At 42.9% G+C, this 25,494-nt stretch overlaps 1 protein-coding gene, 1 long non-coding RNA gene and 1 pseudogene across 5 annotated transcripts in view; 1 reads left to right on the forward strand and 2 right to left on the reverse strand.

The window, feature by feature from the left end:
- Vstm5 (V-set and transmembrane domain containing 5) overlaps positions 1-6,500 on the reverse strand; it is a 47,054-nt gene extending 40,554 nt beyond the window's left edge. For 2 of the 4 annotated variants that reach the window (XM_004838042.3, XM_087212285.1), the window contains exon 1: positions 6,126-6,411. In XM_004838042.3, coding sequence (XP_004838099.1) covers positions 6,126-6,216 — 91 coding nt within the window. In that variant the 5' untranslated portion in view covers positions 6,217-6,411. Of the gene's footprint in view, positions 1-6,125 lie in introns of all 4 variants that reach the window. The other 2 variants (XM_004838041.3, XM_087212287.1) reach the window with 2 other exon arrangements.
- LOC110347638 (uncharacterized) overlaps positions 6,001-25,494 on the forward strand; it is a 47,117-nt gene continuing 27,623 nt past the window's right edge. The window contains exon 1 of the long non-coding RNA XR_002392377.2: positions 6,001-6,157. This is a non-coding gene — a long non-coding RNA (uncharacterized LOC110347638). The remainder of the gene's footprint in view (positions 6,158-25,494) is intronic.
- Positions 13,798-14,575, reverse strand: LOC101706783 (transcription factor BTF3 pseudogene; annotated as a pseudogene).

Genomic DNA, 25,494 nt, shown 5'->3' on the forward strand with positions numbered 1-25,494 from the left:
TCAGAGAAAGAGGGTGACCTCACATATGGGGATTTAATGGGCAGCAGTTGGACTGGAAGCAGGCCTGATTGCCCCGGCCCTTTCCCTCTGCCAGCTGGGTATTCTCCACAATAGGGCTGCTCTGGCCTGAGCTGCACCCCCAAGGTGTGCCTCAACAAGAGAAAGGCCAGCATGCTTCCTTAACTGGCTGGAAATGTGGGGAAGGAATATTCTGTGCTCCCTTTATAATCATTTCCCCTTTGCCCACAGAACTCACTGCTGACTACTGACCTAGGAAATCAATTACGGAGGGAAGATGTTTTCTAACTTTGAACATACCATTATCCCTCTCTAATTTTGGTGGATATGTGCCACATAACTGTGGACCATTTATATGATGGTGGTCTCATGATTATATCACCTAGTAACACCATAGCTGGCTTAATTTGTAGAAGCACACTCTTTGATGTTTGCACAAAAATGAAATCAGCTAATAATGCTAATAATACATTTCTTGGGATGCATCTCTACCATTAAACAAAGATGATATACTGTACTTTGCTACCCCAATCCCATCAGAAAATCAGGTGCAGGGAGCTGGACCCTAAGTGCACAGACTGTGGGGGCAGTGTCAGAGTGATCAGCTAAGGACTAGCTAAATTCTCCTTGAGTGTTTCCTTTTCTATTCTTACTATATCCAGATCATACCAAGCTTGCAGAGTGGTAGCATGTCTATTTTTTGAGCACTTGCTATATGCTTGCAATTCTTTTCTCCACCCTGTGTGACAGTGCATATTAACTCATCTTTCAAGACTCACACTCACTTTCACTAGGAAGCCTTTCCTGAATCCCCAGGTAGGGTGCCTCTGACATGGAGTTAAGGGAAGATCCTCTTGGCAAAGAGTCACGCATTCAAGCTTACTAATCTTGCAGGCCCAGCAGGCTGTGGCCAAAGGGGATGCTGACTCTGCTCCAAGAAGAGATCACGCCCCCTGTCATACTTCCCATAGCTGCAATCCTGTTTGTCTTGCCTTGGCTCCCTTGAAGGAATAGTTCAAGGATGGGACCATCCTGAGAAGTGTCTCAGCCCGTTTCTGTAGAGATTAGAGTGCATTCATAGAGAAGAAAACATTAAACAACACCTGCTGTTTATGCATTCACCTTAAATAACCGCTGTAAGTACTATATAAGAGATGTATGAACCAAGAATAAACGTCCTGTTGTTCTTCAGGACCCCCTGTGTCCCGCTTCTGTTTCTTTGCGCCCCTCCAATCTCGGCCCCTATCTTCTCGAGGCCAAACAACAAGCCTCCAGTGACTGGCAGAAGCAATACACATGTTCTCTCTAAGGCTTGGACTTCAATCCAGGCCAGAAGTGGTTACAATGAAGCTACTGATTTATAACATGCATGCTGACTTTAAATACATTAAAATATTTTAAAAGAAACTGTTTTGCACAGGATGAAGTATATGGCTGCCCTTAGGTCCTGGGGATAATGGAGAACAGACATCTCTGTGTACTAGCTCTTCTCCCCAACCAGCAGAGTGTATAATCAGAAAGGCTCTTGGCATCAGGAATAAAGAAATTTGGGTGACTTTCTGGCTGAGTCCATTTCTCCCTCAATAGCTTCAATTTATTTCTGTGGTTTTTTTTTTTTTCCTTTCTCTTGTGGAAAAGGGGTGTGTGCAGGGAATGCTTGTGGGCTAGGTAGATGGTGCCTTCCCTGTATGATGTACATGTCACTAACAATGCACATGTCACTCTGTGTTAGGGGCTTGTCTCTCCCCCAACAGAAGGCTAAAAGGTAAAAGTTAATAATGTCCATCAGGAAGGGGCTGGGTAGGAAAAAAGTAGCATGTTTATATGACTAGGAGTCAAAAGGACTGCCCCAAATCCCTGCTTATCAACATTGATAGTGTTAACAAACAACTAGTATTAAAACTAAGTTGGTGAATAACAAGTATAGCATTTGTGTTTTTATTTGTTTATTTTCTTGAGACAGGGTATCGCTACATGTTCTAGGCTAGCCTTGAATTCACTATGCAGTCCAGGATGGCCTTGAACTTATGGCAATCTTCAAGCCTCAGTCTCCCAAGTGCTGGAATTACAGATGTGCACCACTACACCCAGCTCTGCATTTAAAAAAAAAGAAAACACTTTTTCCCAATGGGTACAAGTGTATGTATGCAAAACTGTTTTCTATGAATCGGAAAGAACAATTCAAAGTGAAACCACACTTCATCTGCCTCTCTTTCATCAGGGCCCACCCAATGTAGCACAGTAGGTGCTCAGTAAATACATGCTGTGGGACTGACAGCACTCGGTGACTAGTGTGAGGCTTTGGTTCTTGTTGAGGTAAAGGCTCTTTTCTTGGGTTGCAGACTGTCTCCTTCTTGCTATGGCCTCACATAGAGGAGAAAAGGTGAGTTCTGGTCTCTTCCCTTTCTTATAAATAGAACACTAATCCCACCAAGGAAGACTCACCAAATAACCTCGTCTCAACCCAGTCACACCCTAAAGTCCTCACCTCTAAATAACATCACATTGGAGGTTAAGGCTTCAATATATGAACATATATGGGGACAGAAACAGTCTGTTCACAATCTTCTGTTGCTGGCACTAAAGACTCATATCCTTCTTGGATGCAAAATACTCTCATTCCATTCCAATAGCTCCCAAAGTCTTAACTTGTTCTAGCACTAACTCTAAAGTCTGAAGCCTCATCTAGATATCATCTAAACTAGATATGGGTGAAATGCCATGTATAACTCTGTCCTGAGCCAAACTGCTCTTCAGCTGTGAAACTAGGAAACTACAAAAGTTGTGTGCTTCTAAAATACAGTGGAGAGATGAGCCTACAATAGACTTCCCATCCCAAGAGGGGGAAATTGGAAGGAAGAAAATAATGATGGGTTCAAAGTCAGTCCCAAATCTGATGCTCTGCTGGGTGGTCCTGTGTCCCTGGGGGCTCAAGTCAGATGCTGGCCTGTTGGAACTGAAGCAGCATCCCTCTCCCATTCTCTTCCATGGACTGGGGAGGCAGCCCTGATGCTCTCTGAATCACAAGTGACTGGGATGAGATAAGATCAATTAGCGCATGTTTACCACTGAATAGCCCTGTGGTTCGGTCCTGGAGGATCTAAGAATCCATATTCTTTCTCCATTTTGAACTGACTCGGATCCCTTTTGTCCAAATTGGCAGTTTTTCTGCTGGAGTGGCTGATTAGTTCACAGATACACTAATCTTTATCAAATGGTTGTTTGCCACATCCTTGCAGTTCTCTTCTGAGCATGTTTTTTATGTTTTTGAAAGATGAGCAGGCTAGAGGTTTCCAAATCTTTAAGTTCTGATTTCTTAATTGCTTAAGAATCCTTCACCCCACCCCAAAAGGACCCTAGTCTCTCCTTTAACATTTTGCTTAGAAATCTCCAATTTCATCACTTGCAAGTTCTACTTTCCACAAAACACTAGAAAACAACAAAATTTTCCTTTATAACACGGATTGTTTTTTCTCCATTGCCAATAGCATGCTGCTCATTCCTATGTGAGACCTCACCAGAAATGCACTTAGCATCCATATTCCTGGCATGCACCTCAGAGCTCCTCCAATCTCTACCCATTGCCCAATTCCAAAGCCATTTCCACAGTATTCTGTATTCACTAGAGTGACACCCTACTTCTCAGTACCAATTTTTGTCTTACTCATGGCAACTATAACAAAATAGATGGGTTGGCTTTAACAACAGATATTTATTTATTATAGTTTTGGAGACTGGGCAGAGCAAGGTCAAGGTGCCAGCAGGTTCATTTTTTAATGCGGGTTCTCTTCCTAGCTTGCTAAACTGTGCTTTCTATGTTCTCACAGAGGAGAGGGAAGGAGACCTCCTCCTCCTCCTCCTCTTCCTTCTTTTATTTATTTATTTTTTCACAGTATCAGGGATTGAACCCAGGGACTTCACACTGAGGTATATCCCCAGCCCCTTTTTTATATTTTTATTTTGAGACAGGGTCTTGCTAAGTCTGTGTATTTCTGTGCATGCTTTAACATAGACTTAAGTGTAAATTATGGATATCAGACTTTCTGAAACAGAGCTTTGGACAGAAGCTGAGGAGCCAGAGGAGGAAGGGAGCTGGTAAGAGGAAGGAGGCCCTCTCTATACCATTAAGGCTGGCCTAAAGCACAGGCCACATCCAGGCATGTACACATGCATTCAACATCTTTGAAGAGGTAGCTCCTGCTAGCACTGGCTAAGCACTACAGACTCAGAGTGAAAAGAGTGCTTGTCCTCCTAGCACTTACAGCTGTGCAGGAGCCAATGGGTAATTACAAATGTTGATTTTTTTTCATCAGATTTTATGTGTGCCATTCTGTCTGAGACACCCTACATTCCCTTTGCCCTACTGGGCTGCTCCTAGCAATAAGTTAAGGCCAGGTAGGTGTAGCTATGGTTTCACAAGTCTGAGTTCTGACCCTGGGCACTCCTAAGAGCCTGGCACTTGTGTTTGCTTGTCAGTACCCCCATGAGAGCCTAAGCTTCTTGAGGACAAAACTGTGAACCAGGGTATCCCCAGTGGCCACTGTAGCCCACTTCCTGCAGGGAGAAGGTTCAGGAGTGGATGGCTGCCCCCTGTATAGATGTGGAAGAATGGTGATCGGAAACAATTAATGGGGCTTGGAAAACAATAGAAAATGTCACTGCAAAGCCAGAGACGCACCCACCTCCTGGACTAACAATTAGCTACTTCTTGCCCCACAGCTGTCAGAGGAACATGTGTGTTACAGTTTGCATCCAGATGTCCCCAGAAAGCCTTACACACTCATAGGTAGAGCTTTGGGGAGGTGATTGGATCACAGGGGTGTGATCCTCACCAGTGGACTAGTCCACTGGTGAGTTTATAGCTAAATGCAATGTTGGGAGGTAAAGCCTCCCAAGAAGAGGTGAGTCACTGGGCGCGTGTTCTGGAATGTGTATCTCCCTCCCCTGCTCCCTTGATCTCTCCCTCCGCCATGCTGTGAGCTATTTCTCCACAGCCATGCCTCATGGCCATGCTGCCCTGACTTAGAGCCAACCAACGATGGACAGAAACCTCTACAAACTGTGAACCAAAATAAACTTGTCCTCCTTTAAGTTATGGGAGTCAGATATTGTGTCTTAGCCACGAGAAAGTATCTGGGACAATGCCTCATTCCACTCTCAGCGGGGCTCTGAGATTTGCAACCTGCAGCCAGAGGAGGGTCGAGGTCAAGAGTGTGAACACAGCATCACATGTGAGCCTTGCTTTTGCCGCTGACTACCTAGTAACCTTGTGCAAGTAACACAGCCTTTCCCTGCTTCAGTTTTGTTGTGAAACAAAGCTAAGAGTAACACTCATTTTATAAGGTTGTCCTGATGATAAAGTCAGCGTAATTGTGAACATGTAAGTGCTTACCACATGCTGGCCCTTACTATAGGTCCTTGCCCCTCCAGTGGCCCTGCCCTGGTCCTCTCCAAACCTCAGTTGACTAAACTGTAAAATGGGAATAATAATAATTATAGTGATTAAATGAGAAAGTAAAACTGCGTCATCAATCTGTTTGTTTCCCTGGGAGTTTGTGGGATAGGCAGTACTTTTAAGCTTGTCAGGCCATGGATTCTAGCGCTGGCCCACCCACAGCGATCTACTTAATACTTTGTGCTGACCTTTTCTGGCGCCAGTGCCAACCCAAGCCCCCAGGATCCTTTCCCTCTGGACCAGGCCACTGCGGGTTTGTCTGAATGGTCGCAGGGGCCTGCAGAACGCCCTGATGACCCAGGAAGCGCACGGAAGGGTGGAAGGTCCCCATAGTAGAAGACCGGTGGGTGTGCCCTTGGGGGCTGGAGTCTGCTATTCCAGAAAAAAGAAACTTAAAACGTTGTAAAGGAGAGAGCCGCGGGGCAGGGAGCCATTTATCTCCGGGCCAGCTTCCAGCTCTGATAACTGAGGGCGAGGGGACCAAGGTTGGCACCAGCGTTACAGCCGCACCCAGCCCAGCCCAGCCCAGCTCAGCCGGCGAGGAAGCGGCGGGGAGTCCGCGCCCCGGCTCGCCTTGCCTCCACTGGATGAGGTCCCCCCTCCCCCCACCCCCACCCTGCAGCCGCGGGACCCCCTGCTCCGCCGCGCTTACTCTGCAAACAGCCGGCTGCAACCAGGCACAAGGTGAGGATCCCCAGGGAAAAGCCGCCGGTCTTCCTTCCGGGGCGCGGCGGAGGCCTCATGGGCGAGTCCCGGGTGGCGCGGGCCTCGCATGGATTCCCGGGCGGGTGCTCGTGGAGGCCGCTGCAGCTCCTTCTGGAGCCCTGCTGCTGCGCTTAGAGCTCCTCAAGTTCTCCAGGGCCAGCGGCAGATGAGTGGGTTGTACTCTGGTTGAACCAGTTCCTAAGAAGGGAGGGAGAAAAGAAGGAAGGGGAAAGGGTGAGGGGGAGGAGAGGAGGAGGAGGGAGAGAGAGAGGAGAGAGAGAGAGAGAGAGAGAGAGAGAGAGAGAGAGAGAGAGAGAGAGAGAGAGAGAGAGAGAGAGAGAGAGAATGTGGAAAGGTATGGGAGGAATGAGAAAGCACACACTCGTATAATGGTAAGTAATGAGCAGTCTCCTGATGTTCACACCCACTTTACTGCTATTGATTCAAGAATCAGCTAGATGCTGGGTGCCAGGAGGAGGACAAGTAGTGGCTAAGAATGGAAAGGGACCATCTGATGGCACCATGGAAGGAAAGCCTCTTAAGGGAGTGAAATGACAGCCTGGTGTGGGGGGAAACAGATGGAAGGCTTAGATTGCTCAGGGTGGAGCCACTGGTCAGTGATAGCAGCCATCCATCCATGCATCCAGGAAATGTCCACTGCATGGCTACTTAGTGCCGGAAGGCATGGTACATGTAGTCTCGTCTCTTAGAGAACACTGGAGGGATGAAGCTGGGCACTATGCTAAGTGGTAAAGATGCAAGGCTAATATGGTTACTTTAGAAATCTTAGCAAGGAGTGGGGGCTGGGGAAAAATCAGCAACTGCCTTGTGGGATGTACATTGATGTATTTTGCCTATGACAAGGGACAATTTGCCCTCCTAGAGTGCTATGGGGGCTCCCAGCAAGAGTAACCTTGAGGAGGGGTGTGTGTAAGTGAGAGAGGGAGAAATCAATATTGGTTAAAGTAAGTGAAGTTCTATTCCATTTTGTCGGTATTAGATTTCCTAGCCTCCCTTGCAGCTATGACCAAGTGCTGGGCAGTGATGTTTAAGGTGAAGCTTTCTTGGGGTCTTGGTGTGTTTCTGGAAAAGGTTTTCTTTTCCTGATAAAATCTGGGAGGCAAATAAGGCTGGGACTGTCTTTCATCCTTTCTTCTGCCTTGAAAACATTCTTTCTCAGGGTCTTTGATACCCTCATATAAAGGCTTTGTGCCGTTAGTCCAAAATTAGGAGGCATCCAGATTTGGCAGAAGCCAGCCACTCTTAGGAAGGAACCAAAGTGTTATTTGGTGATAGGATGCCTGAGATCACAGCCTCGATATGGTCTCTAGACAGCTTTCATTCCCCGGGTTTAAGAATGTATCCCAAGTATTGGACTTTCTGAAGGGATATCTGACCCTTTTCCTTTGAGACTTTATATCCCTTCTTTGCTACAAAACTGAGGGCCTGGATAGCTCCTACAATGAGCTGTGGATTAGAATATAATCTATATACCTAGAACAGTTCCCTGTTTAAGCTCTAGGTTAAATCCTTTCTCAGTGCCTGAGCAAAAAGATCAGTGCTAGCTCTAAAGCCTGGTGGGAGAACTGTTCCAGTATATTGTTGTTTTTCGTTTGAAACAGGATTTTCCCATTCAAAGGCAAACAAACTGGGACTCTAGATGGAGGGGACTAGAAAAGAGAGCATCTTTCAGGTCTAAGACTGAGAGAATTTTATATTGATCTGCCACCAGAGGGTGGATTGGAATTATAGCCTTGTTAATGAGGCAGAAGTCTTGTACCATCCTATAATTTCCTGAAGGTTTTACAACAGGGAGAAGAGGAGTATTGCATGCAAGGGGACTGGCAAGGCCCTGTAAGGCCATATTTGAGAAACCTCTTTATGAGAGGCTGGAGGCTTTCACAAGCCTCTTCATTGGGCTTTTGGTAGGGAAATTGGCTGGGATCTTCTATTTTTTGTTTTTCTTTTGGTACTGGGGACTTTGCACTTGTGAGGCAGACGCAGTGCCACTAAGCTAAATCTTCAGCCCTGGGATCTTCTAGTTTTATTACTACTGACATTGTTACATTTGCCCTCCCAGGTATTCCATTATAGCATGCAGCAGAATCTACTTGTTGGCTTATTAGGCCAGGGTGGTCTGACATGGTCTCAACAGGTAATATCCACTTTGGCTTTTGCTGGAATTGGAGAATTGCCCCTAGTTTTGTTAGTAAATCTCTTCCCAGTAAGAGAGTAGGACACAGTGGGACAATTAAAAACTCATGGTTGAACAACTGACTTTTGAACTAACATGTCAGAGCAGGGGTAAAGAAGCTCTGACTAGGGTCCCCTTAATTCAAATTATGGCTATAGAGGGGTTTCCAGAGAAGGAAGTTAAAACAGTATGCTGCTACTTTATGGACAAGCAATTGAATTTGCTTACTCTAGGGTCACACAGGGCTCTTCCTAGGAGATGGAGATGTCTGTGGTCAGGGACATTGCAGATTGCGCTGGACGCTCCCAGTCCTCTTCATCAGAGTGGGAGGTGAGGGTTTTGTCTGGCCTAGCCCTTCTCTGGGAGCTAGGACAGTCAATCTTCCTATACAATGACCCAGGAACATCAGCTGCCTGACACATGGAGCAGGGCCGAGGTGGTGGCTTGGTACAGTCACCTGCTCAGTGTCCGGTTTCCTTGCATTTAAACCAGGAGCTCTTTCCCTGCTTGGCCTTGGGTTATTTATTTATTTAGCTTAAATTCTTTTATTGGTACATTTTAGGTATACAATACAGTTACATTTATCATTGGGTGCTTGTACCTGTACATGATGCATCTTGGTTCTTATTTTTTCCCCATTCCCTGTCCTCCCTTCACCCCCTCCACCCTTCCCTATTTACAAAGACTTTGTTTCCATTTTTTCCTTTTCTCATAATTTTTCCTTTCCCTTCTTTCCTTTCCCCTGCCCCTCCCACTTCCCCTACCCCTTTGGACCTTTTATTCCTATTTCAAATTAACTATTATTTGTTTTAATCATTTTAATCCTTATTTACACTTTCAGTTTCTCACACCACAGAAATTATTCAGTATTTACACGTGTGTGTCCTATTTATTTCACTTAAGAGTATGGCCTCTATATGCACTTGTGTAGCTATAAATGTCTCTAGTTTCTCAGTTTTTATGGCTGAGTAGTACTCTATTTTATAAAAAAAACCCCACATCTTCTTTATCCCGTTTCCAGTTGATAAGCACTTGGGCTGTTTCCAAGCTTTAGCTATTACAAACTGTGCTGCTATAAACATGGGTGTACATATATTGCTGTGCTATGATTCTTTTAATTCTTTTGAGAAGATACCCAGCAGGGGAATAGCTGGATCAAATGGGACTTCCAGTCCTAGTTCTTTGAGGTATCTCCATTCTGATTTCCACAGTGGTTGCACCAGTCTGTACTCCCACCAGCAATGGAGAAGGGTTCCTTTCTCCCCACAGCCCCGCCAGCATTTGTTATTGGTTGATTTGTTGATAGCAGCCATTCTTTCTGGAGTGAGGTGGAATCTCAGTGTTGTTTTCATCTGCATCTCTCCAATGACCAGTGATGTTGAACATTTTTGCATATGTTTATTTCCTGCTTTTATTTCTCTGTCTGAGAAATGTCTGCTCATTTCAGAGGCCCATTTTTGAATTGGGTCATTAAATTTGGGGGGACTGATTTTTTAAGTTTTTTATATATTCTAGATAATAGTCCTTTGTCTGAGGTACAGCTGCTAAAACTTTTTCCCCACATTGTAGGTTGTCTCTTAGCTCTGTTGGTGGTTTTTCTTGCAGTGCAGAAACTTTTTAATAAGATGAGAGATCCCAGTTGTTGATTCTTTGTGTTAGTTCTCATGCTACTGAGATTTTGTTCATAAAGTTTTTTCCTCTGTCAATGTCTTCAGGAGTTCTACCTAACTTATCTTCCAGCAAGTTTAGTGTTTGTTTTAATATTTAGATCTTTAATCCACTTTGATCTTAGATTAGTGTATGGTGATAGGTATGGGTCTAGTTTTAATCTTTGGCAGGTTGAAATCCGGTTTGTCCAACACCATTTATTAAATAGGCTATCTTTCCTCCAATGAGGGTAGTTGGCTCCTTTGTCAAAGATGAGGTGGGTGAGTGTGTCTGGGGTTGTTTCTGCATCTTCTAATCTATTCCAATGATCCTTGGGTCTGCTTCTTTGCCAGTACCATGCTATTTTTCTCATAGTAGCTTTGTAGTATAGTTTCAAGTTTGGGATTGTGATAACCTCTGCCATGTCTCAGTTGCCTAGGATTGCTTTTGCTATTCTAGGTCTCTTCTGGTTCTAAATGAATTTTTGGATTGTTTTCTCTAGTTCTATGAAATATATTGTTGGAATTTCAATCAGCATTGCATTAAATGTATATAGCAGTTTTGGAAGTATTGCCATTTTCACTATATTGGTTCTTCCTACCCAGGATCAAGGGATGTCTTTCCATTTTCTTATATCCTCTTCGATCTCCTTCTTCAGAATGCTGTAGTTTTCAGTGTAGAGGTCTTTTGCTTCCTTTGTTAGATTGATTCCTAGATATTTCATTTTCTTGGGATGCTATTGTAAAAGGAATTGGTTCCCTAATTTCTCTCTCACTGAGTCTGTTATTTGTGTACAAGAAGGCTATTGTTTTTTGTGTTGACCTTGTATCCATCTACACTACTGAATCTGTCAATTAAGTCTAGAAGTCTTTTGGCGGAGTTTTTTGGGTCTTCTATGTAAAGTATCATATCATCAGCAAATAATGACAGTTTAACTTCTTCCTTTCCTATCTTTATTCCTTTTATTTCTTTCTCTTTTCTAATTGCTGTGGCTAATGTTTCCAGAACTATAGTGAACAAGAGTGGTGATATTTGGCATCCTTGTCTTGTTCCTGATTTTAGGGTGAACGTTTTAAGTTTTTGATCATTTAGTATGATGTTGGCTGTTGGTTTTCCATAGGTAGCCTGAATCAGGTTGAGATAAAGACCTCCTATTCCAATTTTCTGTAGGGTTTTTATCATGAATGGGTGTTGGATTTTGTCAAATGCATTTTCTGCATCTATTGAGATGATCATATGGTTTTTGTCCTTGGCTCTGATAATATAGTGTATGACATTTATTGATTTATGTATGTTGAACCATTTGTGCATCCCTGGGATAAATCCGACTTGGTCAGGGTGTATGATCTTCTTGATGACACTCTGTATTCTGCTTGCCAGTATCTTGCTGAGGATTTTTGCATCTATGTTCATTAGGGAGATTGGCCTGTAGCTCTCTTTTTTGGTTGGACCAGGATTCCCTGGTTTTTTAATCAAAGTAAGGCTTGCTTCTAGGAATGGATTTGGAAGTCTTGGTTCCCTTTCAATTTCCTTGATGAGTTTAAAGAGTAATGGTGATAGTTCTTCCTTAAATGTCTTGTAGAATTCAGCATTGAAGCGATCAGGACCTGAGCTTTTCTTTGTTGGTAAAGTTTTAATTACATTTTCAATTTTACTCACTCTAATTGGGGTGTTTAGAATTTCTATATCTTCTTCATTTAACTTTGGCAATTTGTATGTATCTTCTTCTGTGTTTTCCATTTTATTAGAGTACAGGTTCTCAAAGTAGGTATTGATGATCCTCTGGATTTCTGCTGGATCTGTTGTGACTTCACCTTTTTCGTTCATTTTTAAAAAATTTTATTTTATTGGTACATTTTAGGTATACAATATAATGACATTCATCATTGGAAATTTGCACCTTTACATAATCTCTCTTGGTTCTTATTTTTCCCTTCCCCTGCCCTCCCTTCAACCCCTCAATCCCTCCCTATTTACAAAGACTTCCTTTCCATTTTGTCATTTTCTCATATTAATTCTAATGCCTTCTTTCCTTTCTCCTACCCCTCCCACTTCCCCTTCCACTTTGCCCCTTTTCTTCTCATTTCACATTATCCATTATACCTTTTAGTCCTTATTTACACTTTCAGTTTCTCACACTAGAGGAACTATTTGGTATTTACACATGTGTGTCCTGTTTATTTCACTTAAGAGTATTGCCTCAATGTGCATCCATTTAGCTATAAATGTCTCTAATTTCTCATTTTTTATGGCTGAGTAGTACTCCACTTTATAAAAAAACACATTTTCTTTATCCAGTCTCCACTTGATGGGCATTTGGGCTGTTTCCAAGTTTTAGCTATTACAAATTGGGCCACTATGAACATGGGTGCACATATATCCCTGTGGTATGATTCTTTTAATTCTTTGGGGAAGATACCCAGCAGGGGAATAGCTGGGTCAAATGGGACTTCCAGTCCTAGTTCTTTGAGGTATCTCCATACTGATTTCCACAGTGCTTGCACCAGTCTACACTCCCACCAGCAGTGGAGGAGGGTTCTTCTTTTCACACAGCCCCGCCAGCATTCATTATTGGTTGATTTCATGATAGTGGCCATTCTTTCTGGGATGAGGTGGAATCTCAGTGCTGTTTTCATTTGCATCTCTCAAATGACTAGTGATGTTGACCATTTTTTCATATATTTATTTGTTATTTCCACTTCTTTGAGAAATGTCTGTTCATTTCAGATGCCCATTTTCGGATTGGGTCTTTAAATTTGGGAGGTCTGATATTTTTAAGTTCTTTATAGATTCAAGATAGTAGACCTTTGTCTGAGGAACAGCAGGTGAAAATTTTTTCCCACATTGTGGGTTGTCTCTTCACACTGTTGGTGATTTCTCTTGCTGTGCAGAAGCTTTTTAATAAGAAGAGATCCCTCTTGTTGATTGTGCTAGTTCACAGGCAACTGAGGTTTTGTTCATAAAATCTTTTCCTGTACCAATGTCTTCAAGAGTTCTACCTAACCTTTCTTCTAGCCAGTTTAGTGTTTCTGTTTTAATATTTAGATCTTTAATCCATTTCAATTTTAGTTTAGTGCATGGTGAGCGATATAAGTCTAGTTTCAATCTTTGGCAAGTTGAAACCCAACTTTTCCAGCACCATTTATTAATGAGGCTATCTTTCCTCCAGTGAGGTTGTTTGGCTCAAAGATGAGGTGGCTGAGTGTGTCTGGAGTTCTTTATGCATCTGCTAATTGGTTCCTGTGGTCCTCAGGTCTGTTTCTTTGCCAGTATCATGCTGTTTTTATCACAATAGCTTTGTAGTATAGTTTCAAGTTTGGGATTGTGATACCGTCTGCCATGCCTCTGTTGCCTAGAATTGCTTTTGCTATTCTGGGTCTCTTTTTGTTCCAAATGAATTTTTGGATTGTTTTCTTAAGGTCCATGAAGTATGCTGCTGGGATTTCAATTGGGATTGCATTGCATCTATCTAGCAGTTTTGGAAGTATGGCCATTTTCACTATGTTGATCCTTCCTACCCAGGAGCAAGGGATGTCTGTCCATTTTCTGATATCATCTTCAATCTCTCTTTTCAGAGTGCTATAGTTTTCAGAAAAGAGGTCTTTGATTTCTTTTTTAGGTTAATTCCTAAGTATTTCAGTTTTTTGTATGCTACTTTGTTTTTTGTTTTACTAGGCAAAGAATTTGATTAATCTTTGTTTCAAACTTTATTCCCAGGCTTCTTCATTAATTGCCTGCAAAGAATGAATTGTAATGTAAGCAAAAACTGAAAAAAGCTTCAGTGTCCAAGAGGCTTGGGCTTAAAAACATTAGAGATCTAGATTTTATCAGATCCATAAACAAAAACAATTTTAAAAAGCAGTCATAATATAAAATAGCAGCTCCCAGTAACTTCCTCCAAGTTATATCTTCTTCAGAAGCTGACTCAATTCAGTTTGCCTCATTCTTAGTAGCCTCATCAAAATTCTCCACAAGATCTAGAACTTCATCATCATCATCCTCTACAGTAGCAAGTGGTGCTTTTCCATCCACAGATTGGGCAGAGCTTCAGCCAGTCTCATTAAACTAGTCAGACTGTCTGCATCGAGCTGGTTCAAGGTGCTGGGTAGCATTTCTGTCAGCTGTTTCATCTCAGCATGGCCTGTAATGGTGAAAGTGTTTGCTGCCAGAGATGCCTGAACTTTTGGGTTGTTGAAGTGGATCACTGTTCCTTGGTTTGCAAACATATTCACCTCTTCAATACCAGAAATATTGTTTACCCCTAACTTCTTTAATGAGAACTGAAGTTTTTTTTATCATCTGCTGTAGCTGTTCTATGAACCACCTTCTTCCTGTGAGCAGTTCCTTTCCCACCAATGCTCACTTGTGCCTCCAATTAGGAGAGTTTTTCCTGGTTCATGATAGTTTCTTTCATCTTGTCGGAGCGGTTATGGGGCAGCGCAGGGGACTAGGGCTGGCCCTCAGGGGGTCTCGGGCAGACCAGCTGAGATTAGGTGCACACACGTGGGGACTCAAGATGGCAGTACTGGATGCTACTTCGAAAGGCATTCTTTGCCCTATTTCTGTCTCAATGAGTGTGTTGTTTGTGTAGAGGAAAGCTATTGATTATTGTGTGTTGACCATGTATCCAGCTACATCACTGAATTTGGTTATTAAGTCTAGAAGACTTTTGGTGGAGTTCTTGAGGTCCTCTTTATAGAGTATCATATCTGCCAATAATGACAATTTGATTTCTTCATTTCCTATCTCTATTCCTTTTCTTTCTTTCTTTTTTCTAATTGTCATGGCTAATGTTTCCAAGACTATATTGAACAGGAGTGGTGATAGTGGACATCCTTGTCTTGTTCCTGATTTTAGTGTGAAGGATTTCAGTTTTTGACCATTTACTATGACATTGGCTGTTGGTTTTTCCTAGATAGCTTTTATCAGATTGAGGTAGAGACTGTCTATTCCATTTTTTGTAGGGTTTTTTTTTAATCATAAATGCATGTTGGATTTTGTCAAATGCTTTTTCTGCATCTATGGAGATGATCATATGGTTTTTGTCTTTGGCTCTATTGATATAGTGTATTACATTTATTGATTTGTGTATCTTGAAACATTGCCGCATCCCTGGGATGAATCCCACTTGGTCAGGATGTATGATCTTCTCAATGATCTTCTGCATTCTATTTGCCAATATCTTATTAAGGATTTTTGCATCTATGTTCATTAGTGAGATTGGCCTATCATTCTTTTTTGTGGTTTGGTCTTTCTCTGCTTTGGGGATCAAGGTGATGCTTGCTTCCAGGAATGAATTTGGGAGTATTGCTTCTCTTTCAATTTCATTCAAGAGTTTAAACAGTAGTGACAGTAGTTCCTCTCTAAATGTCTTGTAGAATTCAGCAATGAAGCCATCAGGACCCAGGCTTTTCTTAGTTGATAAGTTTTTAATTACATTTTCAATTTGATAGTTTGATATTAGGTTGTTTAGAATTTTTAGGTCTTCTTCATTCAACTTTGGTAATTCGTACATATCTAGGAATCAGTTCATTTCTTCTGTATTTTCCATCTTATTGGCATATATGTTCTCAAAGTGTAGGTATTGATGATCGTTTGGATTTCTGCTGGGTCCTTTGTAATCACACCATTTTCATTCCTAATTGCATGGATTTTGGCCTTTTCTTTCCTTTTTCTGATAAGGTTGGCTAAGCGTTTGTCAATTTTGTTTATTCTTCCGAAGAACCAACTCTTGGCTTCATTGATTTTTTGTATCATTCTCTTAGTCTCCATTGAATTCATTTCTACCCTGATCTTTATAATATCCTCCCTTGTATGAGCTTTGGGTTTGTCCTGCTCTTCTTTTTCTAGAAGCTTGAGGTTGAGCATCAGGTTGTTTAATTGGGCTCGCTCTGTTTTCCTAATATGAGTATTCACTGCTATGAATTTCCCTCATAAGACTGCTTTCATTGTGTCCCATAGATTCCAATATGTTGAATTGTCATTGTCATTTAATTGAAGGAACTGTCTGATTTCTTCTTTAATTTCCTCTGTGACCCGTTGTTTATTCAGAAGTGTGTTGTTCAATTTCTGTGTGTTTATGAAATTCTTGCAATTTCTTTTGCTGTTGCTCTCCAATTTCATCACACTATGGTCTGATGTTATATAGGGGATAACTTCAATTTCTTTGCACTTACTTAAACATGTTCTATGAGCAAGTATGTGGTCTATTTTGGAGAACGACCCATGTGCAGCTGAAAAGAATGTGTATTCTGATTTTGTGGAGTGGAACACTCTGTAAACATCTGTTAAGTTCATTTGTTCAAGAGTTTGATTGAGTTCTAGTATTTCATTACTTGTTTTTTGTCTAGTTGATCTATCTATTTGTGACAGTGGGGTATTGATGTCCCCCACTACTATTGTATTAGTGCATATATGACTTCTCATGTCCATTAGTATTTGTTTTATATAGTTGGGTGCACTAGAGTTTGGTGCATGTATATTTATGATTGTCATTTCTTCCTGTTGAATTTTTCTGTTTACAAGGATGTAATGTCCTTCTTTGTCTCTCTTAATCAGTGTTGGTTTGAAATCCACTTGATCTGCAAAGAGGATAGCTACTCCTGCTTTTTTTCAGGTTCCTATGGCATGGAGTATTGTTTTCTCCCCTTTAACTTTCAGCCTATGAATTTCTTTTTGAATGAAGTGTATTTCTTGTATGCAGCATATTGTTGGATCTTGCTTCTTGACCCATTCTGCCAGTCTATTTTTTTAAATGGTGAATTGAGACAATTAACATTGATGGTTATGACTAATATGTATTGACTTATCATTGTCATGACTTTTTCTTTTTGTTGGATTCTCCCCTTTTGCATTTAATTTCTTGTCATGCCTGATGTTTTCATTCTACTGGGCTTCTTGGGGCTGTAATCCTTGTTGTCTTTTCCTAGGACATTGTCTAAAACTTTTTGGAGGGCTGGTTTGGTATTCATGAAGTTCCTCAGGTGTTGTCATGAAAGTATCTTATTTCTTCATCAATTTTGAAAGATAGTTTTGCAGGATACATCAATCTGGGTTGGAGGCTGTTTTCCTTTAGGGCTTGAAATACACCACTCCAAGGTCTTCTTGCCTTGAAGGTTTGCACTGAGAAGTCTGCTGTGATTCTGATGGGCTTTCCTTTGTATGTGATTTGTTTCTTTTCTCTAACTGCTTATAGAACTTTGTTCTTTGTCTGGGTTTCTGGAATCTTCACAATTATATGCCTATGTATAGATTTTTTTTTGATCAAGGCTAGTTGGAGTCCTATATGCCTCACTGTCCCGGCCCGCGGGTAAGTCAACGGAGACCCTAGAGGGGGGGTGAGAATGAGAAAGGACAGGGGACACGAGAGATGGAGACAAGACAGGTTTCTGATCAAGTCTCGTTTATTGCGGAAGCTGCTACAGCATATATACTGTAGGGCTAGAGGGAGGGAGCAAGGGGAGGGTACTGGGGCTACTTCCTTGTTGCCGGGTAGACTTGCAGCAGGCTTAGACATGCCCGTAAAAGGCACTCAAGAGTACTAGCGGGGGGGGGGGGGACAAGGCCCCCCACAGGTCCTCCCTTTAAAATTATAATTATAAGAAAGGCGTCAGGAGAGCCAAGCCTGCGGGGGCTGAGCCTGTCTTGGGTCAGAGCAACATACGTGTCTGCACCATGCACCTTACCTGTCATCGGTTAACCAGAGAATCAAGGCTCTGGCACCTGTCTTAGGCGGCACACAAGGGCTCTCTCATTGCATGGCATGCTTGCTCAGTTGCCCGTCATTGGCTTGCCAGCCCACTCACCAGGTGGGGTGAGAACACTTCGCCATGGCAAGGACCTAATCAACGGTCTGGCATTCGTCCTGGTCAGCCATTGCCAATCTATGATAGTAGACCTGTATGGGTGCTGTTTTTATTGTCTCTACCCGGGCTCTAAGGAAGGCCATGATTTTGTTGTATATTATGGGCCCCAAGGAAATGAGCAGAAGTAAACCCAATAAGGGTCCCAGCAAAGGGAGGAGATAAGGGAGGAAACCATTGAGGCCAGTCCAGAGGGGATTTTGGGAGAATTCTTGTTGTCTGTTTAGATCTTCCTGAAGTTCGCGAATTTTTTTCCTGACGATCTCAGATTTATTGGCATAGAAACAACAATGTTCATTTAGGGCTATGTAAATCCCTCCTTGTTTCGCTGTGAGGAGGTCCAGGCCCCTTCTATTTTGAAGGACCACCTCAGCCAGAGAATCGATCTGATCTTGTATATCTGTAAGAGTGTTGGAGAGAGCTTGAACATCATTAATCAACTGGTTGGATAATTTGGCATAGGAGTGTAACACCACCCCGACGCCAGCAGAGCCAGTGGCAAGGGCGCCAGACACCCCTAGCCCCACGAGCAAGGGGACCAGTGAGATGGCCCTTTTATGTCGCCCAGCGATATAGTCAAAGCTGGGCAAGGGCACTGGCTCATCTCCAGGAATAAGGGAGATGTCCAGGAGGACAGTCGCCACCACGCACAGCCCAGTCCAATTAGTGGGGAGGGAGGTGAATGCCAAGCTCCCTCCACAGATGAGCACGTGACCCGGGGCAGGGCAAATGGCGGCAGGGCCATTAAGCACTACCGAGCAGAGAGAGAAATTTTGGACTCCAACACGTATATCAAAGCTATTGTTGTGGCCCGAATTTAGATAACAAATTGAGGCATTGAACTGTACTGGCTGGACCCTGAAGGGCAGAGAAAAACTGCAATTGTAACTAGAACTGTTGGCATAGTCAGTTTGGTCGACAACTGGCAAGGCGAGGGGCAGGGGTGTGCCAAGGGTCAAGCATAGCCAACAATCTGCAGCAAAGGCTGGGTTAGATGTATTGATCAAATGATAAGTGGCCTCCAGGACACTCAGGGTTTGGGCGTCAGGGTCTGGGCCTCGAGGTTTGAGAAGGGCCAGTGGATGATAATTTAGGGAGGGGTACATCTCTTGGATGATAGTCTCCAGTTGTTTTGTATTTGCTCTTCCCTGAGCTGATCTGAAGGCCCGCCACCATCAGATACATGAATTGGGGCCTGTGGTGGCCAGGAACAGCAACAGACCATGCAACAGATTCAGGGATGTCATCTTTTTAACCTGTAAGCAAAATTTCGTCCTGTGATGTAAACAAGGCTGGGCTGTAGATAAGAGAGTTAGGCTAACCTGATTAAGCTTTTGAAGATAACCAATGTGGACATACTACAATAACATATTCAGAACTTAACCAATATAAACATTTTGTAACAACATATTCAGTGCTTAAATATCAAGGACAACCAATACAATCAATTTATAACATATTTAGATAATATTCATTGTGATATGTCTCCCATAAGATTATATAATATAAAATTTACTAGGGGGTCCCTTTAATGAATTAAGACCAGAATAATCATTTTCTGGGTGGCCACTTCTATATTCATCAAAGGGAGTTCCCATCTATAATCGTTTTGACAAACAATTAAGAATATATATCTTTTTATTTTATAACTGTTAATTGCAATTTGATTGTTGCATGTGGGTGACAATACACGTCACTTTCATAAAATAAATTTCAGTGGTACTTTGATCAATTAACAACCTGGGAAGGAAAGAATGTCTTTAATTTAATAATATTTATCTATAAGTCAATTTAACAATAGGCGAATATCCTTTGAAAAGGAAGGAACATATTGAGCTCAACTGTACAAACACAAACAACAGACAATAGACAAACATATGAGACAGTGTATAAAATTAGGGTGCACTCAAATATAACTGGCCAAATTGAATTATACTATTCTCTTTATGATTATTAGATTATAATTGTAGGCGCCATTGTTAACTGGTTGAAATTGGACAATGTTAGGTCATCGGCATCATCAACACGCTTATCAACTTGTTTTACTAAGCGTTCTGGAAGCCACCTGGCTGACTTCATTTCCTTGGAGTAAACACACACTGACCCTCGGCCCCAGATGAGTACGGGGTCAGGCCCATGCCATGAGTGGTCCAGGGGGTCTCTCCGCATCACAGAGGCAAATTGTTTTTGCGTCTCTGGTTGCCAGAAATGGTTGGCTGCAGATAATCCTTTGGCATCCAAATTTAAGAAGTTAAGAATAAATAGTGCATGTGATATCAGGTTTCTAGGTGACCCCTTGATAGGGTACCATTCCCCTCTTTTTATTTTATCTAATGTAATTTTGAGTGTGAGGTTGGCTCTTTTTATAATGCCTTGTCCCTGTGGATTATATGGGATTCCCGTTATGTGTGTTATTTTTAATTATTTGTAAAACTTTGAGAAGCCAGAACTGGTATAGCCTGGACCAGTGTCTGTCTTAATTTGTTGTGGACATCTAAGTACTGAGAAGGCAACTAGAAGGTGGGCAATTACATGTTTAGTAGCCTCCCCGGATTGTAGGGTGGCAAATACAAATCCACTATATGTATTAATGTTGACATGTATATATTTAAGATTTCCAAATTTAGGGTAATGTGTGACATCCATATAGTGTATAACATACATTTGGGCCCAAGATTTACATACGGCCTGAATAGCTGAAGCTACAAAGGACTGGCTCAATGGGCTGCACAATACCTGTAGAGTGTTTACCTAGCCCTTTGCCTGGAATGTACCCATTTTTAAACATCTGCATAGTGACAGTTTTATTAGGGCTAGAAATAATCATCCCCATTTGTGATAATAGGTCTCTCCCCCATAGATTAATGGGTAACCCTGAGATGATATAAGGCTGAATGGTGCCCTGATTACCATCTTGGTCTCTCCAGGTCAGATCTTTGGCACTTTGTTTAGGATTTTGACTCTGACCTATACCCCTGAGATGGGTGAGGGTGTCTTTTAATGGCCACGCCTGAGGCCAATTTTTTTCCTTGATGATAGTTACATCAGCACCAGTGTCTACCAATCCAGAAAATTGTCTCCCATCTAACCACAAGGTCATGAGAGGTTTTTGGGCTGAAAGCATCTCCGACCAGTAGACATCGGATGAGCCGACCAGTAGACATCGGATGAGCCGAATCCCTGGCTGCCTCGGGCGTTGTTAAGAGCCTTATTAGAGGTAGAGAGAAGGGGAAGGAGTAACAATTGAGCAAATCTTCGGCCTGATTGAATGGTGTTAATGACTTTGGGGGAAGAAACCATAACTCTAATCTCTTCGGAATAATCACTATCAATCACCCCCGGGTAGATCAGCAGCCCATCTATAGTGCTGTTGCTCTTGTCTATTACAAGCCCAAAGGTTTCCTTAGGCAGGAGCCCAAAGACCCCTGTCGGAAGGGCCTGTACCCCCATTTCTGGAGTCAATACTGTGTGGGCGGTGGAACTGAGGTCCAGTCCGGCACTTCCCGTTGTTGCTCTGAAGAGGTCTGGAATGGATTGTTGTTTGCTGGAGCAAAATTGAGCGCCCCGTAAATTTGTTTGGGTGTGGGGGCCCGGGGCTGGCCCCCTTTCCCATTTGTTTCCCTGGTCCGGGTTATGGACAAGCGGGAGGGGCCAGCCTTGAGCGTCAGTCGTGGACTTATATTCATTTGTCCAATGTCTCCCTTTATAGTATCGAAGGCAAGGCCCTGGAGGTGTGGCCCTAGGGGCCGACGCCCTAGGGGCCTGACATTCTTTGGCAAAAACAACCCGTTGTCTCGCACCGGAAACATTTGTTACCTGGGCGGCGCGACAAAAACTGTTTGACTGTGTAACCCTGTATGGCGGCAGCCCTGGCAAGTCCCTGTTGGTAGGCGGTCCCAATTTCTGAGCAAAGGCGAATGTAACCTGAGAGATCAGTTTTCTTTTTATAAGGGCGGATGGTGGCCTGGCAAGCAGCATTAGCATTTTCAAAAGCAAGCTGTTTAACAAAATCTGTCCCGGTTTTTGCGCTCCCAAAAATCTGACCCGCTGTTGTGAGCAGGCGGTGAACAAAATCCGTGAAGAGCTCATCAGGCCCCTGTCGGATATTGGTGAGAGAAGTCAATTTTTTGTCACCGATTTTAAAATGGCCATTGTGTAAGGTGCAATGGCCCTGTATTGAGCCGTGGCCGGTTTAAGTTTTTTAATAACCTTAAAATCGAAACCACTGTGGTGTCTCCACGCCTGTCCCTGTGTGTCAGTAGTTTCAGTTACGGGAAAGGCTTCCGCATTTTTAAGTTTCAGGGATACTCCCCACCCGGATGGCACCCTAGGGGCCGCCCCTCTAATGGGGGTCGTGGCTTAAGTTTGTCCTCTCTACAGACATTTTCATGGGCTTTGTCTGTTCTTAAGCCTTTGAGCTGGGCAATAAGTTCTTGATGTTCCTTTTCTAATCTTATTTGTTCTTTTAGAAATTTTATCTTGTCCCGGAGTTCCTTTTGGGGATCAACAACAGGGCATGTCAAAGCGGGCGCAATGGGAGTGTTGGGTTCTGGAAGATAAGGAGGCGGACATTGAACTACGGGTGGCCAATCAGGATTGCGATATCTGGTTGCCTCCTCCTCGAGATTGGTCCAGTCAGCCTCCCCCGGACCGTTCTGTGGGAAGGGGGGGTTTCTGAAGTGTCGGAGGGAAGGCTACAAGGCTGGTTCCTCCTTAACAGGCGGGGCGGGGTCAGAGGCAGGGGCTGAAAGAGCGGAGGCGGAAGCTGAGGAGCGCCGAAGCTTTTCTTTAAAAGGCTTGGAAGAGGCAGAGCCCGCCTGTAAACCCTCATCAATAACATTTTGTTTTTTCTTGTCTGGGTCATCGTAGCTATCAAAAGACATCAAGTCTTCTCCTTCATCCTTTGAAGGAGTCCCGTCCCGCAGGGGCTCGGGCCTCGGCGCCATCTTGGCTTCCCGCAGGGTATTTACAAACTTCTCACTCCGAGGGAGAGTGATCGACCCTTCCTCCGATCGGAGAGCTATCTCCCCGACCTGGGTGGCTTGAGCCACCACCGGATCTTTGGTTTTCTGAGAGATAATGTCATTAATAAGATTCCAATAAGAAAATGCAGTGATCGGGACCTTTCCTGGTCCGCAAGTAGCATAATAATCCTTAAGGGCCTCCCCTACTCTTTTCCATCACCTCTCGTCAATGGTACCCTCGGCGGGAAACCAAGGGCAGAGATCTCTAATATAATCAAAAAATTTTAACAACTGTTTGACTGTAACCTTTACCCCTCGTGCCTGTAAAGTTTCTTTAAGACCTTGTACAAATAACTCATGCTGGCTAATGCCCTGTCCCATAATCGCTGCTCAACTCACCGAGGTGCAGGAAAGACGGCAGGTTCACGTCAGACGCAATCCTCTTTTTTCTATTTTATTTTATTGGGCCCCCGAGCAGCGTTCTTCACTGGATCCCCCATTCTCTGGCCCCACGCTGGGCGCCACTTGTCCCGGCCCGCGGGTAAGTCAACGGAGACCCTAGAGGGGGGGTGAGAAAGAGAAAGGACAGGGGACACGAGAGATGGAGACAAGACAGGTTTCTGATCAAGTCTCGTTTATTGCGGAAGCTGCTACAGCTTATATACCGTAGGGCTAGAGGGAGGGAGCAAGGGGAGGGTACTGGGGCTACTTCCTTGTTGCCGGGTAGACTTGCAGCAGGCTTAGACATGCCCGTAAAAGGCACTCAAGAGTACTAGCGGGGGGGGACAAGGCCCCCCACACCTCACTTATCTGTATGTCAAGTTCTTTTCCCCTGCTTGGGAAGTGTTCTGCCATCACTTCTGTGAACAGTTTTTTTTTTGGTCATCTGCACTCTCTCCTGTTTCTTCATTGAATCCAATCAGTTTTATGTTATTCTTCTTTGCATCATCTAGCAGCTTCTGGATTGATTTCTCATGGTCCTTTACTATTTTTAAGAAATTTTTGTTTTCCTGGTCACTAATTGTAATCCTATCTTCTATATCTGAAATTCTGTCCTCACCTTAGCTCTTTCTGCTGTGTAGACTTTTACTGCAGTTTTAATCTCCTGGAAATATGTTTGCATCTGTTTTATGGATTCCATTTGTTTCTTATGTTGGGATTCCATCATGTTCCTCAGCTCTTCTCTAGATTTATTAATCATGTCTTGCACTATGAGCACAATCTCTGCGGTTATCTGAGAAATTATTTCTGATTTCATTCTTTCCAGATCCTCTTTTATTGCCAGTTCAGGGAGTCCAAGTGGTTGAGTATCAGAGTGTTCCATCTCATTTCCCTTTGGGGTTGCTGTAGGTGATCTGGAAGTCTGGTTTTGAGACTTGTTTATGTGTCTTCTCATTTCAATGCGGGGGTGGGGGTGGGGGTGAGGATGTGTGCTGCTGGCGCCCATGCAGCTCACCTCCTCTGCACTGGGAGTGGTGGTATGGTGGCCCGAAAGCCTCCTTGTCTGCACTGGGAGTGGTGGTCCTTTCAAAGCTTTTAAAGCCTGATGCAGTACGTGTGCCATAGGTTCACCATCCCTGGTATATGTTTTTGCCTTCTTAAATTCCAACACTTTGTTCACTCTTGGTGACACTCTAGGTTTTACCTGATTCTATGTCTCCTGACTTGCAATTGCTAAGAAATCAAATAAAGCTCTTCTGTCCTTTGCAACCTTGATATTGATTAACATTACACACAATGTAATACTTACTATGTGACCATCAAAATGAGGAAATTCTGTCATTTATGAGAACATGGATGGACCTGTGGACATTACATTATACTTAGTGAAATAAGCTAGGCACAGAAAGACAAATACTACATAATCTCATTTATATCTGGAATCTAAAACAATTTAAATTTTAGAAACAAAATTGAAAGGTGGGGTTCAACAACAGGGAGAATGAGAGAATGTGGATATTTTGATCAAAAGGTCCAAAATTTCGGTTAGAAGGAATGTTTTTGGAGATCTGTTGCACAGCATGGTGACTATGTGTGGTCAATAATAATGGACTGAATATTTCAGAATTGCTAAGAAAAGAAATTCCAAATGCTCTTAATACAAAATATAAGTATTTGAGGTGATGAGTGTGTTAATTATTTTCATTTACTCGATGCACATTATATATAACATTGCTGTGTATTTGTCAATTTAGAAAAAATACAAGGGAGACTATTATCAGACAAGAAAGGAAGAAGTGGAAAGGAGAGGTGGTGTAAGGGCAGATAGTAGGGGCCATGAATGTGATCAAAATACATTGTGTACATTGTACCCCCCCCAATTGAAACTAGGAGAGTAGGATAAGGAGGCTAATGGGAAACTAAGTGATTAAAGTATTTTATGTGCATGCAGAAACCTGCCAAAATGAAACCCATTAATCTGTATAACCAATATACACTAATAAAAATGTGAAAAAAAATAATGTCAATTTGCAATAAAACAAACTTGCTTGAATTCATATGGTTTATTGAGCTTAAGGTCAAGAGTGTTGACATCAATCTGTTTCTCTTTTTATTCCACCACAGTTGCTTGTTCTGTTGGTACCTTTGAAGATGGGAGTGTGTTTTGTGGTATCTGGTCAGATTAAAGTTTGGGGAGATAGAAGGGGA

Source organism: Heterocephalus glaber, unplaced genomic scaffold, assembly GCF_053883595.1.
Source record: "Heterocephalus glaber isolate CG9 unplaced genomic scaffold, H.glaber_assembly_v1.0 deba00001429, whole genome shotgun sequence".
NCBI classification, from domain to species: Eukaryota; Metazoa; Chordata; class Mammalia; order Rodentia; family Bathyergidae; genus Heterocephalus; species Heterocephalus glaber.